Below are 20,420 nucleotides of genomic sequence, written 5' to 3' on the forward strand. Positions count from 1 at the left end.
TATATATATATATATATATATATATATATATATATATACACACACACACACTTAATGGACTTTAAGGATTCTTGGTAGATACCTGGATTTCATTACTTTTAAAGCATTTTAAGGAATTTATAAGGAATAAGATGATTTCTAAAGCAAAACTCTTGTCTTATGATTTCTGTTTATAACTGAGTAAAACATTTTAACAAAGGATGGGTTTAAATGTTAGTTGTTAGCGGGGTAAAAAAGTGATTAAATAACAATACTTTTTATCTTCAGATGTGTTTAGCTATTGCCCAGAAAAAGGATTCTTTTACATTACTTATATTAATGATTCAAGTCACCATAATTCCTATATATAATATCCACAACTCTTATAAGGCTAAAAGTGTGATAACTGTAATAAAACAGAGTTAAAGGCATACAGTGAGGACCATAAGGCCCCAAAAGAGGAGTGATCACATATAAATTTGGATGCTTATATTGTGGTTCAAGATAATTACCTTCCTATGGCATAACCCCTCCATATTTTCAGAGTTTAGGCCAGCACACCTGTGACTCTAGGGGAGGCAACACAGCCTCTTTCTTTATGTTCCCAGGTGAAGGCTCTGAAACAGCCATAAAATTAACTAGAGTTAGAACTGGATTAAGGCTCTGTTCATTGATACACTGCCTAGGTGATTCAGTGATCACACCAGAAAGAGTAATCATTGCAATTTCTGAACTGTGTCAGTATAGTGGCATATGAAGGCAGCGATGAAAAATCTTTGGAGTCTGTGAATTTATCAATGGAGCCCAAAGCAACCCTGACTCACCTGAGATGTTAACAGTATACCTGGTAGTACATACACTGCCTTGGACTCACCAAAAGATTATCAGAGCTCAGGTGTATTAGCAAAAATAACAGATTTTGACTTAGAACAAATAGTTTTTAGTTATCTTCTATCAGCATTAATGAGAAAACTCATGAAGACGGTTTAACAAAATCTGAATAAATGGTGAGAGCCAATGTAGGTGACCTTCTAATTTCCTGGCAACTAAGAAAGAAGCTTTGATTCAACCTGCACTTATGGAGGGGAAGGGGGGAGCTGTCGTGTGTCTTCACCACAACTGCTGCTAAGATATTATCGTCATGATCATCAGTAAAGCTTAAGAGGCAGCAATATCCCTATCATTGAGCTCCTGGAATGTAGCCAGCTACTGCCATCTGCATTGCTACCCTCCCAAGGCTGGACAATTGCAGGTATATGAAATAATATTCAATGAAATCCTTGCTCCAAGCCTCAGTGCTGTCTAGGTGTGTCCTTGTGTCTGATCATGCAGTATGACCAACAGACAGGGAGAGGCAGTGAGGAAGAGTACAGCAAATGGAAGTGGATGCTAATGGTTTGCTGGGTCTTGTCTCATTAATCCTCCCCTGCTATTAAAGAAGATCATTGATAGAGAGTTATACGGCTTAAAGGGGATCATCAGGATTATCAAGGAAAAGTGGAATCTGGAGATAGTTTCTTGAAGATATTAGAAAAAGAAGAGAAGGCTGACCGTAAGCCTGGATAGTAAGCTCACACGGGCAGCCACCGCACACACTTCATGTTCAACAGCAGGGGTGTCAATGCCTCTGTTTGCTGTCCAGGAATTCTCCTATTTTGGTGAGACACAATCATTCCGCAATTGCTATACAGTGAGTTGTTTATACAATGATTCTGAAAGAAGTTCCCACAGCGGTGGTTTTTACATAAAAGCGATGAACCTGTCAACTAATATTTTGTGACATGGATGGCTTTTCCAGCATCTAGAATGTCAAATTTTGTCAATAATGTATACTTATGAACTTAGAAAATTACAAGGTTATGAAATTATTAACCCATTCCACTTAGCACATTTTAAATCACATATTTTTGTTTCATACACTAAACTCTGTCATCAAATGTGAAGACAGCGTTGACCTTTTAAATCACATATTTTTGTTTTATATACTAAACTCTGCCATCAAACATGAAGACAGCCTTGACCTTACTCTTAATTTAGAACATGGTCTCATCCAGAAATGTTCAAGAATAGAGACGTGGGAAACAATTCAGCCATAGAGTATTTTCACAGCGTGTGCAGAGCCCTGGGTTCAATCTTCAGAAATGCAAAAGAGTTCAAGGGTGGTAACAGTGGCAGGAATGTATAACAGACCTCTTTCCTGGAATGAGAAAACACTCTCCAGTCCCCTGCTGAGGAACTCATACATTTATATTAAAAGTGAGTTGCTAGAAATGAAAATGCTGAGGAGAAACTCATAGGGATGTCACGGAAGTAAAATGAGGGTAGAGAATGGGGTGGAGGTTGAGAAAAGAACGAGAAGTCAGGAAGCGAGGCAGCAGAGAGCAGATGAAAGGGTGGCCTAGGATGGCCAGGGCAAGGAGAACTGGAAGACAGAGCAGAGACAGGGAAACCTGGTAGCCCAGAACCTGAGTAAGGACTAGGGGCCATGAAGTGAAAGTCAGAATATGAGCAAAATCACTAACCACTGATTAACAAAAACCCTTCCAACCTACAAATGACCAGATTCTTCTGCGTGCCCCTTAAGCACCCCAGATTTTATTTCTTCATTCCTTAAATTATGTAAGAGAATGAATGAATAAGTTTCATTAACCAAAGTACCTTAAGGTCACTACAGTTAACAGCCCACAATTTCACCATAATTAAAACTAAAAAAAAAAAAATTTATAATACAACAATCAGTAGATACTTTTAATATTGTCACTAAATTTAAAAGACAGTGTCACGGCTGGCATTAAACACATTATATATTTTTACAGATAATATAAAGCTAGACAGCACCTCCCAAAATGTAATTTGTAAATAATAAAAGTTGAAGTATTTTAATCAATTTATTCTATGCATAGTTTAGCATACTGCTGAATATATTAATGGTTTATATCTTCACCGAGATGCAATTACAATAATCATACATACAGAATTAGTGTAATAGAGCAAGTGCATCTGCACATACATTAAATATCACATATATGCAACTCTGCCTTACAAGTTAAAGAGCGAGAATTTTAAGAGACGAGATATTGATTGCAACAAAATATTTACCAAATAATTTGAGAGGATGAGAAGAAACATTCAATCTTTTTCACACTATTCCCTGGTGGTAATGAATTAATTAATTAAATTCTGTTTTGTGCTAAGCATTATGCTAGGTGTTGCAGATAAAAGCAAAACTGTAGGCTGATATCTTCTGTCATGGCATGTCTATTTGACTAAGTGGAAATGAGTATAAAAAAACCCACTTGTCGGAAAGTTATAATTGCAAACTGTGATAAGTAATTAAAGGTGAACTATTGTGTTAAAGGCTTAATGAGAATTTATGACAGCAGAAATATTAACTTTCAAATGTAATGACTGAATAGAAGTAAGGTAATTGCGATGGTTTGTTTTGATTGTTAATTTGACACAATCTAGAATAACCTGGAAAAGAAATCTCAATGAGAGAGTGTCTGGATTAAGTCGGCCTGTGGGCCTCTCTGTGGAGGGTTTTCTTTTCAATTACAATAATTGGAGTGGGAAGACCTGCCCATCCTGAGTAACTCATTCCCTATGCAGGAGGTCCTGAACGTAAAGGAAGAGGAGCAGCGTGGTATGAGAGCACGCATGTTGCATTAATTCACTGCACTTTATTGTGAATGTAATGGCTGGCTGCTTCGGGTTCTTACTGTCTTTACTTTCCATACAACAATAGACTGAAATTTTCACAGCAGCAGGAAAGGAAATAGAAGCAGTAAATGAAGGGGAGCAGGATTTACAAACCCATGCAGGCAACAGTGGGCAGAAGAGTTTGTTGAAGTCAAAGAACTGAAAGACAGAAAGCAACTGGGGTGTGGGGAGAAAGATTCCTGGGATAAAGTGCAGGTCAGGCCCTGCAAGGCTTTATGTACTGTATTGGGGGTTGGACCTTAACCTAGTGGAAAACCAGGAGAATGTTTTTATAATAGTAGCCATGTGCTTATTTCCTGAAGATTCACCTGGCCACAGTTTTGGAGAGTGGAAGAGATAACAGGATTTGGTTCATGAGTGGTTAGGATGTGGTGGTGTTTAGGCAGATGAAGAAAAACAAAATCAGTTGTATGTAGTTTAGAAGTAAAATTAATATTGCTCAAAAAAAATCCCAGGTACTGTTAAATAATAATGTGTTAGTCATGTTATATAGGCAGAGCTGTCATGTTGCAGTTTAGTGGGAATTCCTTAAGAGTGAGGTATTACTGGCTTCAGACGGACAGTCCTTAGAACATGTAAGACACCTGTAATTCCCTGTAAGCGCATCCATTCTTTTCTTTTGGTTCACATCTTGCTCAAGACCATGTCCTTCCAAGGATGGTACTTTTTTTTTGACGCATACACATTTTCCTCTGCAGTCATCCACCGCCCCTCCAGCATTATTGCTGTTGACTTTCCCATCAAGTCTTGAGAGGATTCCATGCCATGCCTTTACTTTGTTACTTATATAGCTACTTAGAAGTCAATAAAACATCACCACACCAAAATTACTTAGCCAAAGTTACCAAGAACACATAGAAAAGAAAGGTTTCCAATCAGGTAATCATTAAATAAAATAATATATAGTCACATATTTAAACAGTCTATGATTATTGGAAATAATACTTGAAAAAATTAACATTTGTGAAAATGATTCTATTTGTATATATGCATCTCTCTTTAGTATGCCATTTTCTGTAATTATTAATGAATAAAAGAGGGTTAAGTATACTTTATGTTAGTATTTATTCAACAGCTCTGTAAGGATTGGGGAAATAACATACAATCTGTACTGACTAATGTTAAGCCTTTGCCTTGGCACTGACATTCCTGAGTCCCAATTGCCTGCCACCATGGATAATTGAAAGTTGGCATGGTTGTTCCCATACCAATTTTCAATGGCCACACATAAATTTCTCTGATTTTTGAAATTATAGTTATTCTACTCCATCTGTTCTCTTCATTTTTCAAGTCAGTTGTCAAATGATACATGTGAGTCCCAACTAAAAGCTTGAGAAGTTTCTCACGTGTTATCAGGAAAATGAAATAATTCTATATCAGGCTAATGTTCAGGAAAAATTCACAAGGTGAACCACAGGAAAATTCACAGGAAGTAAGGTGACAGGTTGACATTCGCTTTGTAAGGATGATGGTAAATTGCCTCATTGTAATAACAGGGTTTAGCAATCTTGCCTTAGTTCTGAATATTAAATATTAAGCCTACTTGCCAAGAAAGTTTTAATAGTAAAATTCTGAAAATATATTTCAATTCTGACCCGCTTTTTCCATTTATTCTAGCAGTTTTATTATAACTAAAATTAAAAAGCACACGATATTAAATAGAAGTAGAACATAATTCATTGATATAGCTAATGAGTACTTCTTTTCTAGAACCACTACAATGAGTTTTATTTTTCTATAATGGTTTTACATATAAGGTGGTGCTGTCAATCAAGTTGGAAAATATATTTTTACAGTTTCTAAATCCTACTAAGAACAACTAATATATTTAAGGTTATAAGAGAATGAAAACAATAAAATTGTTAAATCAGTCAGCTTCTATTCTAAACTATTGATTTAAAGGTAAGGTAGTTTTTATTATTTGTGTTACTTTTGTTAGGAAATCTAGCATTTTGTGTTCTTCCATATATCCATACTTTCTGCAATCAAGAGGTGAGTGAGGTCGGAATCACACCTCTTGAACCTGGGCTGGTTTTAGAACCCACTTTCTAATAGAACACTGTGGAGATGTGGCTTGCTGTTTAAGAGACAGAAACTTCGAAAGGCCTTACAAGTTTTGGCATTTTTGCATATTGTCTTTGGATCCTTGCCTTGAGAAAAGTCTGTGATGACTCTTGGAAAGAGAGCAGTCCTCTAGAATAAAGACATGCTATGTCTTAAAATCTAACGTAGATTAGCTACCCTCAGTGAGTATCCTAGCTCAGAGGTGATACTTAAGCAAACCCAGCAGGATCAGTGTGACTATAGAATCCCTGAGCTAAGCTACAGAAAAACAGGCTAAACACAACAATGTCGGTTTGGGGTTATTCGTACTGTACAAGTAGCTAAGAATTCTGAATACCTTATTTACTTGTTTAGAGGGAAAGTTAAGAATTAACTTTATACATCTTAAAAAGTAAGCGTAGTAATTATGTCAAAATACCAATATTTTGTGTCTTTTTCATAGTATGGCTACTGATGAATTAGTTTTAATAGAACATCTTTTATTCATTAGGCATTTTTTAAAAAATTTCTACAGCTTGTCAGTTAAAGAGGAATTGGGTGTTTTATAAAGGAAATCCCATGGTAAAGAACCCACAAACGTTCACACAACTGACACAGCAAGATGGACTACAATATAAGCATACAGCAATCTATGATTCATTTATCCCAATCACAGAACACCATGAGCACTGCAAGGAGTTGTCAATCTAGTCTCTCTTTGGAGTGCTACTGGACAGGCCAGAAGCTATGTTCCTGTTCTTCTACATAAAATGTGATTAATTTTGGTCCATTAATGAGTCATTTTTACCATGGGCATACGTGGACAAAGAGTGACACGGCTATAAAGTATCTCAGCTAATGTAGACTTCTCCAGCTGGTAAAGGGACTTCTTGACTGACCTAAAATTCTTCACTAGACTATCCAGAAGAAAAGTTTATGAACACTGAATAAGTTCCTTCTTTGGCCATTTTCTCATGCAATTTTATATGGTGAGATCATGGCTCCCCTTTCAGGGTTTCAAGTTCTTTGTGTCTTTAACAGGACAACATTTAAGTGAACAACTGAGTAGAGCAACCACATTGTTCTGTGTGCTAGATCTTGGAATATTTGGAGTCATAATCATGGTTTATCGGGGCAAATAATTACCACTGATTGTCTAATTGGGTATAACCATGATAGACACTGCTAGAAGGCCGTGTTTCAGTTATGTATTCACGGGTGACATTTACTTGTGGTACTGGTACAAAATATTGTCTCATTTTTTTAAGTTTGATTTTAAATTAAATGTACATCCTAATCTATCAAAAATAAATGAACAGGACTCTACCATGTACATTGCCCACCCCACTTTTTTGTCGTTATTGTTTCAAGACAGGATTTCTCTGTGTAACAGTCTTGGCTGTATTGGAACTCACTTTGTACACCAGGGTGGCCTTGAACTCAGTGAGATTCACCTGCCTCTGCCTCCCAAGTGCTAGGATTAAAAGCCTGTGCCGCCTCCACTCAGTGCCCACCCCACATACTAGCTTAGCATTTGCATACCATTTTTACATGTGGAACACACTATATGTTGATGCTACTACATCCTAATTCTACACATATAAAGCAACAGAATAACAAGAATGGGCTCAATATTGCTTTTTCACTTGACTAATACCCAATATGAACACCAAAATCAAAATCATGGGTGGAGACATTTTCTAATAAGCCTTGGCCATCTCTCCTATTGAACCAGCAAAAACAATCACCAGAGAGCAACCCTACTGCATGTAACTAACACAAGTAAACTCATTTTTTTAAAAATTTACAGGAGGACCACACGCAGACATATACATGTGTTACATCTTAAGCTGGCATCTGAAAATTGAATTATGTCACCTAAAAATTGCCTGATGTGGATTTATGATTAAAGAATAGAAATGTTTGGTTACATGGCTTAATTATAAATGACACCATACAGTTTTCTAGCCATACAGTGAATATATACACATACACACATGCACATAGATATGCATACAGGTAAATAATTCTAGGTTAGAAAACACATTTTTGTAATTCAAATTATTGGAATTTTTATGTTTTATAGTATTAAATAGTATGTATTTTAAAGAACCAAGTAGAAATAGGGCTCAGTGGAATATTTTTCCAGCCAACACTCTCAAGTAATAGATACGCACAACATTTATAAAACCAGAGGAATAGATGGCTAAACATAATTTTCTGACTTACAAACATGCATCATATGGAATTTCAGCATGTAAAAAGGACTCTGGTAACAGCCCAACAATAAATGTCACATTCCTAGCCATTTACAAGGTCTAGTTTTTCCAGCGGTGATTTTAAGAGAGTGGAAACCATATGCATTTGTTAGTTTTGTAGCTTCTTTATTGTCATTAGTTTAACCTTGAGTAGGAGAAAACATCAATAAACAACATAGTGGAAACGGGTCATTTTCATAAGCCTAAACAAGAGTCATCACATGGTGGACATTCAAGGTTAGAGGTACATCAAGTGCTCAATGCTGTCAGCACCTCCCTGGCTCAGTTTACACAGAAAGAATTCACGCTCTCATTTTATTTTAAATTAAGAGATTTGAAAATCTTGTTCATTTTAGTTTCCCAAATAAGAATGCTGAAAGTAGCTGAAACACTGTATATTTCCTTACTAAGTATGTCTATGGTCACTATCACTCAATAATCAATCAAAACCAACTGCATTTTAGGTAATAAACCAGAAAAAATATGGCTGGCAACTGTCATTCTTTATCTGCAGTGGTATTTCACAGCAGGTTTAGCAGGGCCAACTTTTCAATTTCTCCTTATTTACTTTATGTGTATGAATGTTTTGCTTACATATATGCATGTACAACACGTGCTTGCTGGGTGCCTGCAGATGCCAGAGAACATTAGCTGCACTACAACTGAAGATACAGTTATGAGCCACCATGTGGCATGGTAAAGTTTTTTTTTTTTTTAAAAAAAGCTGTCTTCTTAAAGAATCCTATCTGATAAGTAACTATTTTTGAGAGGACTAAGCACCCTTATGGTAAATTTCACTTTAAAAATGACTTGGCTCAGTATTCTGCATGGCTCTGATCTGTTAAAAGTAGCTATTCACAGGAGTATGTAGTCAGACCTTGGATCCAACTAATGGCCAAATCTATGAAAAAAAAATTATCTGAAGGATGTGGTGGTTGGGAAGGGAACTCTTATACACTATTGGTATTAGTGTAAACTAGTCTAGCCACTTTGGACATTAGTCTGGAAGCTTCTCAAAAAGTTGGAACTAGAACTACCATATGACCCAGCTATATAACTTCTGGATATATTTCCAAAGGACTTTATATTCTACTACAGAGATGTTTGCACACTCATGTTTATTGCTACTCTATTCTTAATATGTTACAAAGAGAATCAGCCTAAATGTGCAGCAAAGAATGAAAGGAAAATGTGGAATACATATACATAATAGAATTTTATTTAGATGTTAAGAAAAATGAAATCACAAAATTTGCAGATAAATGGATTAAACTGAAAAAAATATACTGAATGAAATAAGTTACTTAAAAATATATAATTTAAAAAAGGAGTTAAAACAGAGGTGCCCTATAAGGATAGACAATGTTGCTCCTGGAAGACATGGGCTATTAAAAAACTTGTTATGGGAGCAGGTCTGAGGTAGCAAACTCCACAGGAGCAGGACTAAGACAGTGAACTGGGCCAGAGCGGGCCTGGGATGGTGAACTCCACGAGAGTAGGAGCAGATCCAGACCAGAGACATTTGTGGAAGCAGGACTAGGCCAGCAATGTAGGCTAGAGCAGGCCTGAGGTAGTGAGCTCCATCATAGCGGGACTGAGCCAGTGACCTGGGCCAGAGCAGGCCTGGGACGCCAAACTCCACAGGTGCAGAACTGAGTCAGAAACCTAGGCTGGAGCAGATCGGAGACAGCAAACTCCATGTGAGTGGCAGTAGATCTAGACCAGGGACATTTACGGAAACAGGACTGAGCCAGCAACCCAGGTCGGGACAGACCTGAGACAGCAAACTCCACAGGAACAGGTACAGGGGAGCAACCACTGAGGAAGTGGGCCAGAGCCAGTGACCTATACAGGTACATGGGAGTATAGGCACGAACCAGAAACTTCTATAGGTCCAGGAGCGAGTCTGGGACCTATGAGAGTGTAGGCACGAACCAGAAACTTCTATAGGTCCAGGCATGAGTCTGGGACCTTTGAGGGAGTAGACCTAAGCCAGGACCCCTGCGGATCTGGGCATGAGTCTGGGACCTCTGAGAAACGAGGCCTGAGTCAGGAACTCAGCAGGTCCTGGGGTGAGTCTGGGACCTCCAGAGGAGTAGGCAGGAATCAGAAACCTCTATGCGTCTGGACATGAGTCTGGGACTTCTGAGGGAGTAGGCCTGAGCCAGACAAAAAAAAATTAACAGAGAATTAAGAGAACTAATAGATGTTATGACTCAAATGGACTTAACAAACATTATTAGAATATTCCACCCAAACCAAAAAAAAAAAAATCTGCCTTCTTCTTGACACCTCATGGAACCTTCTCAAAAACTGACCACATACTCGGTAACAAAACAAACCTCAACAAATAAAAAAAAAATAATTGGAATAACCCAATGTATCTTATCTGATCACCACAGCTGAAAACTAGAATTCAACAGCAACACTAATTCCAGAATGCTCACACAACATACCCAATTTTATGGGTCACAAAGCAGTGTTAAGAGGAAAGTTCATAGCACTAAATACTTACATGAAGAAGTTAGAAAAAAATCCCACGCACTTGAAAACCTTAGAACAAAAAGAAGCTAACTCACCCAAGAGAACTAGATGGAAGGATATAATCAAATTGAGAACTGATATCAACAAAATAGAAAGAAAGAAAACAAAATGAATGAGACAAAGAGTTGGTTCTTCGAGAAAATCAACAAAATAAACAAACCTTAGAAAATGAGAAATGAGAAGGTGGTATCACAGCAGATATGGAGGAAATGCAAGGATCTATAGGTCATATTTCAAAAACCTGTACTCCACAAAATTGGAAAACTTAAAGGAAATGGACAACTTTCTGGATAAGTATCACTTACAAAAATTAAACCAAGACCAGATAAGCAAATTAAATAAAACAATAACTGCTAAAGAAATAGAAACAGTCATCAAAAGTCTCCCATCAAAAAAAAAAAAAATCCCAGGACCAGATGGGTTCAGCTCAGAATTCTACAAGATTTTCAAAGAAGAACTAATTAATACCAGTACTCTTCAAATTGCTCCACACAATAGAAATAGAAGGAACATTGCCAAATTCTTTTTATGAAGCTTCAATTACCCTGATACTCAAACCACACAAGGACAGTACTAAGAAAGAGAATTACAGACCAATCTCACTCATGAACATTGATGCAAAAATAATATATAAAATACCGGCAAAAAAAGAGAACACAACAGAACCATCATCCATCACGATCAATCTGGCTTCATCCCAGAGATGCAGGGATGGTTCAACATAAGAAAATCTGTCAACATAATCCATCATATAAAAAAATTGAAAAATAAAAACCACACGATCATCTCATTAGATTCTGAAAAAACTTTTGAAAAAACTCATGAAAACATCCTTTCATGATAAAGGTCTTAGAGAGATCAGTGATACAAGGAGCATATCTAAACATAATAAAGGCAATATACAGCAAGCCAACAGCCAACATCAAACTAAATGGAGAGAAACTCACAGTGATCCCACTGAAATCAGGAACAAGACAAGGTTGTCCATATCTATTCAATATAGTTCTTGAGGTTCTAGCTAGAGCAATAAGAAAACAAAAGGAGATCGGGGGATACATTTTGGAAAAGATGAAGTCAAACTTGCACTATTTCTTGATGATATAGTTTACATAAGTGACTCCAAAAGTTCTACCAAGGAACTTCTACAACTCATAAACACTTTTAGTAATGTAGCAAGACCCAGCAATATCACTTTTGGGTATTTATCAAAAGATCCTCAATCGTACCACAAGAACAGGTGCTCAACTATATTAACAGCAGCATTGTTTGTCATAGCCAGAACCTGGAAGTAACCTGAATGCCCCTCAACTGAAGAATGGACAAGGAAAATGTGGTACATTTACACAATGGAGTACTACACAGCAGAAAAAAAATAACATCTTAAAATATGCTGGCAATTGGATGGATCTAGAAAACATCATATTGAGTGAGGTAACCCATACCCAGAAAGACAAATACCATATGTACTTGCTCATAGGTTGTTTTTGAACATAAAACAAAGAAAACCAGCCTACAAATCACAATCCCAGAGAACTTAGACAACAATGAGGACCCTAAGAGAGAAATACATAGATCTACTCTACATGGGAAGTAGTAAAAGACAAGATCTCCTGTATAAATTGGGAGCATGGGGGTCATTGGAAAGGGATGAAGGAAAGGGGAGAGGCAGGGAGGGGAGCAGAGGAAAATGTATAGCTCAATAAAATCATTAAAAAATAAACCAAAATGCAAATTATTATTACTTGGCATGTGATACCTCCCTGGGTTATTGTTCAGAGTGTTTCTAGAGACTCAGAAAATAATTTAGGCTCTTTCCCCTGCTCTTAGTTGTCCAGCACTGTGTGGTAAGACCCTCTTGCTGAAGACACCACGCACCTTCGCTGGGGAACATAGAGAAGTGAGTCCTCAACTTACTGGGAAATGTCATCTATGCTGGCTAGCTTTCATGCTGCATAAAGGTGCTATGTAGGCTCCAGAAAGAGAAAAGATGTCAGTGGTCTTACCCAACACTGGGCCTTGCATGTTACAGTATGGCTATATTAGGGAAGATAGTAACACTGGTGTAATAGTGACACACAGAGGTCACCAATATCTGTCTGGGTGGATTTGATGCCTGTTCCACAGGGAGGAATTAGTGATGGGTACTGTAAACACAGTTATAAGCCAATGACTGAAGAAAGGAGCCACTATTGTTTTGCTAAATGACATATTGTCAAAATGCCTTCTAACTATTTCTGTTTATACCCATAGAACTAGGCTACTTCCCACCTTGGTCCAAGAAGCTTCTTTTGCAGTGGGTAGTAGTTAACGCAGAAATTCATAAACATGAGTGCTCAGCCAGAAATGAGAAGACACCTATATAAACACCCCCCCCACACACACACAAGGTCCAAAGAACATCATGGGAAGAGCGATGGAAAGATGGAAGAGCTGGAGGATGGGGAAGAGGGAAGAGTGCTGTCAAGTGCCATCTCTGAACGGCAGCTCTTCCTACCACTATACCAGCAATGCTGCAAGTATCATCTTCTGGATATGACATTGTTCTTGCTCTCATGAATAACAGCAACAGTGGTTGCCTGTCCAGGATCAGCACAAGATCAAAACTATCAGAACTCCAGCATGAATGAGGAAAACGCTCATGAGGCCCCACTCATAACTGAGGAATTATCGGCAGTTGGTGGTGACTGGGGGAGAATTCTTATTTTTCTGGGGTGTGGGAATATGGTTACTAGTAGGTTCCCTATGCTCTGATAGATGGCTCCACACCATGTGCATATAAGAAGCACTAATTAGCCTCAGTTAATTAGTTATAAGAAGGAAAGAAGAAAGAAAGGGAAGGAGGAAGGAAGGATAAAGGAGGGAGGGAAGGAGGGAGGGAGGGAGGGAGGAAGAAGGGAGGAAGAAGGGAGGGTGGAAGGAGAGAAGGATGGAGGGAGGTAAGGAAGAGGAAAGGAGGGAGGTAAAGGGAAAGGGAGAGAGGAAGAAAAGAAGGAAGAAGGGAGGAAGGGAGAAAGGAAGGAGAGAGAAAGGAAGGAAGCAGGGAAGGAGGGAGGGAAGAAGGAAGGGAGGGAAGAAAGGAAAGAAGGAGAGGGAATGAAGGTCAAAAGGAACAGTTTTATGAGGGTTGTAGGTGGATATATTGTATTCATGAAATTCTCAATGAATAGACACAATAGTGTTTAATATGTGTCTGTATTGAAAACACAGTGTTCCTCTTGTCATCATTTCCTAGGGTATACATATCATTTGCATTGTATTGGGTATTATAAAATAATTTAGGGGCAATTAAAATACTCGTGAGTATGTACATAAGCCACACAGCAAGTACATACATGAGTATGTACTTGAATATCTGTGGATTTTTGACATGTTCAGAGGAGTCTTCAAACCAATCCCCTATGGATATCAAGGTACAAACAGACAAGTACTTCATAAATCAAAAGTTTTTGGACTAAAAGCAGTGCATCTGTAAACTGGACTTTTGTGGAACCTCTTGGGCATTCCTAGTGAGTAAATCAGGCTGAAGTTTTATTGTCTCTCTATGTGTAAATAGCAGACTTCTGAACCTGGTTTCCATTGCCTATAGAAACAACACCTGGAAATCAACACAGAGCATGCTATCCATCAGAGTCAATATTATCTTTTACCATAACCATGTGTCCTTGATAGATAGGAAATTCCTCATAATCTCCTGAATGATTTAGTCCACAATCATCGTGCTGTGTCTCAGATTTTAATTGTGTCACTCAGAAGCATCAAATTTTAAACATGGGAATGGAGAAAATAGGATAGTTGAAGAAGAAAGATGTTTGTAAAGTAATTATATGTTAATTCTTCCACACGGAATTGCTATTGAAGTGTAGTTGGCTGAGTTTGTTCAGAAAAAAATGCATTGCAAGCAACCCAAGAACGCTGGAGTCTTGTCACATCAAATTGAGACCTGTCAGAGACTTCTCTTTCTTTTTCTCATAACCAAAGTCAACCACATGACCTTACTTATTTATGCTATGGAAAATGATTTATGGATCAGATATAAAGCTTTTTACAGTTTGCAATACTGAAAAGAATCATTTAATGTACAGTAAATAGTAATCAAAGCAGACCTTCTAAGCTTAAAGGTGATTACGAATATTAAATCTGGCTATAAACCATCAGGATTACAATTACAGATTCTCATTACAGCCACTGTCTTTTCTCTTCGATGCTTATTTCTTTCTACCATATTTAGGGTATTCCCCACAACTGTTTCCACCTTATGGTTGAAATTGGTTGCTTGAATGCAACACTCAATAAACATGAGGAAGCAGAAGTAAAATCGTAAGAGCAAAATATATGGAATGTGTGTTCTTTTTAAATGTTTGCTTAACATATATTAATTATACACAGTAATGAATTTCATTGCGGCATTGTGATGCATGTACATAATGTATTTTGTTCATGTTCCATCTGTGGGAATCTGTTTAGTACCACAAAATATCAGCTATGTTCAGAGAATAACAAAATAACCAAGTTTCAAGGTATTGGTGACTAAATCATAGAAAGGATATTATTCCTTACTTAGTTTCATTCATTCCTACAGATAAAACTCTGTATAATGAACCAAAATATACATCTAAATAAGAATTAGAGACATGGATTGATAATAACTATTATTCTAAAGCAAAAGTAATCAAGAATTTCTTAAAAAACCCATTCAAAGTAGTTATAATTTTAATGGATTTTTCCTCAACTGCACAGTTATTATATGGCTATCTTCTCCTTTTTTTCTCTCTCTTCCACTTCCGTGAGGGAAAGTAATTATTATGTAGCTTACAACATGTGTAATTTGTACTGTAATTATAGAAGATAATCATTGTCTCTATAAATACTTATAGGAGAGGCAAATAACTGATCGCTGCCCGAAAGCTAGACGCAAGCAACACTGGCTGATTTGAAAGCACCCTTTCCACCTGCACAGCCTGTTTGTACAGGAAAGATTGTTCTTCTGCTTTTCAAGGACTACAAGATGACTTGGTAATCATTTCTTAGAATAAAACACTGCTTGAAGGTATAAAATGCAGAATTTAATTTTGTGAGCAGGTGATGGACTGACACTTGGGTTACGGGGATGATATCTGTCCTTGGTTCCTCAGAGTTAGATACTCTACCAGTATCTAACCTCCTTTGAGCCCCAGGGTTCTCAGGTCCATGGGTTACATCCACCTGACTGGCTCTGCTTTGCTTGCTTCACTGGGAGGAGTTCGGGGCTGAGTGGAGTACGTCTTTCCAAGGTTCTCACTGGGGACTAACTGCTTTGGGTAAAGCACTTGCAGTCTGCAGCCTTCCCCACACTTTTCCCTGCCTTTGCATCTGTAACCTTGTGGCATCAATCAAAGAGTCGTCTGCAATGCAACCCAAGGCATTCAAAAGTCTTGTGAGTCAGTTTCTCATACATCACCCACACCTTTTAATCACCCCTATATTAAACATTTTGGAATAACTCTGATTTTAGTGTGTGCTATCTTTTCTGTAGCATTTAGGAAATATTCCTTAATACCTTAGGAAATATTCCACTGATAAACAAACCAGTGTCCATGCTAACAAAACTTTTAGCCAGAGACATAGTCATAGTAGACAAATGACACCATAATATAAAAACACAATGTCCAATAAATATTTGTATCTTTTATATATAAATGAAATAAATGTAACTAAAGATGCCTGACCAAGTAAATTTAGAACAATTTCTGTCAATCGCCAATATATAAAAGTTACTCTAATTGATTCAAATGTTTTTAGCTCCACTATAAAATTATTATACATACTGTATAGAACATATGAAAGAAGCTAAATGTCACATTAAACTATTTTGGGAGCATAATTCTTCTTTACAAACACTAAAGCATTACCTTTTCACCAGTTTCTCCTTTGGTGCCTTCAAGTCCTTGTTCTCCCTGCAAAAGAAGAGCATCGTGTAAAGTAATAAGAACAGTTCTTATGGTTCATGGAATTTTCATAATAACAACAATATTTCTAAGAATAAAATATCAGTGATTTAAATAGTTTCCTGCGATATGAAGTCCTAAGCAAACACTAAGCAATGCAAAGTCTGAATAGTACAAAATACTCAAGGACCAGCTTTTTTTGCATATTTCCTTACCTTCCCAAAAGATTACATCCCATAAATTCAAGGGATTTTGCACATTAAAGGTCAAGGAATGGTACCGTCTAGATTTGCTTTGAGAACGAAGCAGCACAGACTGCGTTTGCAATTCTTGTTGTCACTAACATCTCATTAAATCCAGACGACACAAACTTCTTTGAAACCTACCCTCCACATGAGTATCTAACGGGAGGTTCATGAGAGGGTTTAGAGTTGAGTCCTCTGCCCCCCAGCCCCAGCACTTCCCTGCACCTGGAGCCACAGGCTACTCTCTGTTCTGCTCATGTGGTTTACAGTCACAAAAAGGACTGTTTTCTAAGTCTAGATGGAGGAAGGACAGAGATGAGAGCAAGGAAAGATAGATCTTGATTGAGGGAGCCATTATGGGGCTAGCAAGGAACCTGGCACTAGAGAAATTCCCAGGAATACACAAGGATGATCCCAGCTAGGATCCTAAGCAGTAGAGGAGAGAGGGCCCAAACTGGCCTTGCCTTGTAGCCAGACTGATGAATATCTTAAATGTCACCATAGAATCTCCATCCAGCAACTGATGTAAACAGAGGCAGAGACCTGTATCAAAGCAATGGACTGAGCTCCCAAAGTCCAGTTGAAGAGTGGGATAAATGAGAATTTGAGCAAAGGAGTCAAGACCATAATGGGTTCACCCATTGAAACAGTCTACCTGAGCTAAAGGGAGCTCGCCAACTCTAACCAGACTGGGAAAAAAACAAGCATAACACCAAACTAGTCCCTCTGAATGTGGGACTACATTGCTGGGGAAGACTGGGTCAGGGCAGTGGCACCAGGATTTATTCCTACTGCATGTACTGTCTTTTGGGGAACCTATTCTTTTTGGATGATACCTTGCTTAGCCTATATATAGAAGGGAGGGCCTTGGACCTTCCTCAAAGCAATGTGCCTTACTTACCCTCTCTGAGGAGTGGATGGCGTGGGGTGGGATGATGTGAGGGGAAATGGGAGGAGGGGAGGAAGTGGGAACTTGGATTGTATGTATAATGAAAAAAGTTTGTTTTCTTTAAAAACTAAAAATTAAAAATAAATAAATTAAAAAGAGAATTAAAAAAGAACTAGCAAAGAAAAAGAAAAAAGAAATTCTGAGTCCTTCAGCATATTTCTAATCAATAACTGATCAATTTCTCCATTACCTCGTGCTTGAGCACCTGGCAGACATGCATGGTGTCGGATGTGTGTTTTGTATATTGGGTGATTCCTATTACTGACTATATCTCGCAACTGAATGAATAATAAAGACAATTCTGTATAACCTGGTCTAAAAAATAAAAACAAAAAGACAAAAAAAACCAACCTGTTTCCTATGCCATCCTCTAAATCTACAAAGTGTAAGTGTTTTTTTCCTCAGCTGAACCCTTTCCAATTTCATAAGTTTATTTTTTGACTTAATTTGTCATGAATAAATTGATGATGCTCCAACCAAGCATTTAGTAAATGCTCACTGAGACCCTCCTACACATCAGGGACCTATGGTGTTTGAGATGGGTTTTATCTGCCATCCACTCATTCACTGGGTGTCATGGTGTAAGCCATCCAGCCTGTATCTTTATAAGAGACCGATATTTGTGTTTGCTTGTTTTATTTTTCTATTTAAGTTTTTAAAGATAAAATGTTATGTGGGTCAGATTGTCCTTGAGTTCACTATGTAGCTCATAATGACCTTGACCTCCTGATGATGCTCTTGTCTCTATCACAGAAGTGCTGGGATAACAAATAAACAAATGTCATCATACCTAGCAACAGATGAAAAGTCTCTGATATCAGCTTTTTTGTACTGCCTCCACAAAGTGGAATATGACATAATTAAAATCCACATGTATTATATAGATTAGAAGGTGAGCTCTTGTTATCTATACATAGATAATTTATGAGTATATTACTACATGCATAGTCAAGGAAATGTATTAAAAGAGTGTAGAAACTTGATTAAATAATTATTTTCTGCTTCTTTTGTTCTCAAAATGTTACTAGCAAGCAATATATTAATTCGTAGGGATTTTTATCACGAATGCATAGGCCTGCCTTACTTTTAGTGGTGTTTCCCCTAAAATATAGACTTGAATTCCGTCTGGTAATTCAAGCTGCCACTGAAGCTGCTGAAGCCCGTAACGCACTGGCCACGATGTCAGCATGATGCAGCCACCACCAACAGCTGCTGGAAAGTCCAAAACCACTTCCCAGCAGATAAATCTGCACATCCTCGGCTTGCAGCTCAGCTCACAGACGCGGCACATGCTGTACCAGTGGGGTTTATCTAGAACTACTGGGAAGTGTACGGTTTCATGGCTCCCGCTGCAGTCTTATTATCTCTACAGGGATAGGTAAAGAAACAGGTTTTTTTTTTCCAAAGCTCTAATTCTAAATGAAAATGTGACTTATCAAATGGCATTTCCGGCTATGGAAAAGCAAAGCATAGATGCATAGCGACTTCAGACATTTTGTTATGAAAACCTGTAACCTTTTGCCACAACGTCGAAATGACTGCTTTGGCTTGGGGGCAGAGGCATCTAAAATTGCATCAGTAATGCTCTCCCCTGTGGTGAGATTGTCTGGGCTGTATCACAACAGCTGGACCCACCGGAAGCAACTTCTTTTTGCTCCAGGAATCTAGTGTATACTAGTTTCTGTGCACCCAATGATGCACGGCCCATGTTGTTACTCTCAGAGCAAGAAAGTTGTCCTTGGATAGGTTTTGGTTCATTTTGGTGAAGAGAAAGATGTGAGGCACAGAAAGACTCAGCCTGGGTGGTGAAAAATTTCTCCTTCATTATGAGCATGAATGTAGATTCTATTTATTATTATTATTATTATTATTATTATTATTATTATTATTATTTATAGGGGATTGAGTCTATAGCCTCATATAAGCTAAGCAAGCACTCCACACTGAACTATCTCTTCAGCCCTCTTTTTCCTTTTCCTTTTGAGACATGATCTCACTAAGTTGTCCATGCTAGCCTTGTACTGTTAGATATTTCGTGACATCATAAACATTTTTACTTAACTCAATCTGAGAAGCACAACACATGAATGTCAGAAATGATAAGCAGAACACGCTGTTCCATTGTTCACTCTGACTGATAACAGTCAACATGTTTCTGATGCAGCTTTAACATCTCCATGGCCCTTAGATGGCATCTATACTGATTCCTCAGGATGGCATGCTGCTAACACCCTGGAGCAAATGCTTCCTTGAGACGTCTCTGAGAAGGAAATGCTTCTATGAGTCCTCCTTGGAAAGATGGATTTATTAGCTTAGTTTGTAGGAAACATTTATAAAACCCCTTACCTTTTGACCAAGTAAGCCTGGGAGACCATGGATGCCATTTTCACCCTAAAAAGAGTAACCAAAATAAGTCTTATTAGCCACAAATAATATTGAGAAAGACCCCCACACACACACCTACTGTGTCTGTTGATTGGTTTTTTCAGACAGTTTCCTGGCTGCCCTGGGACTTGCTTTGTAGACCAGGCTAGCCTCAAACTCACAGAGAACCACCAGCCTCTGCCTCCCAAGTGTTGGGGAAGCTGCAGTGTTATGAGGTAAGGTATTTTCTTTCTGGCTATCTGTCACATGCAGGGTCTTTCAACTTTTGTCAGGTTACAACTCCAGAACAATCACCTCAAGTTTTAAGATAAAGGGACGGAGGCCCTGAGATGCTAAGTACTAGTCTCATAGTCCCAGTGTCATCCGATTTACA

At 37.9% G+C, this 20,420-nt stretch overlaps 1 protein-coding gene across 1 annotated transcript in view; it reads right to left on the bottom strand.

Moving 5' to 3' along the window:
• Col19a1 (collagen type XIX alpha 1 chain) overlaps positions 1-20,420 on the bottom strand; it is a 319,373-nt gene that overhangs the window by 219,694 nt on the left and 79,259 nt on the right. Inside the window, exons 10-11 of the mRNA XM_026785603.1 lie at positions 20,009-20,053; positions 16,433-16,477 (exon numbers count right to left, since the gene is read on the bottom strand). Coding sequence (XP_026641404.1) covers positions 16,433-16,477; positions 20,009-20,053 — 90 coding nt within the window. The remainder of the gene's footprint in view (positions 1-16,432; positions 16,478-20,008; positions 20,054-20,420) is intronic.

This window comes from Microtus ochrogaster, linkage group LG2 (assembly GCF_000317375.1).
Source record: "Microtus ochrogaster isolate Prairie Vole_2 linkage group LG2, MicOch1.0, whole genome shotgun sequence".
NCBI lineage: Eukaryota > Metazoa > Chordata > Mammalia > Rodentia > Cricetidae > Microtus > Microtus ochrogaster.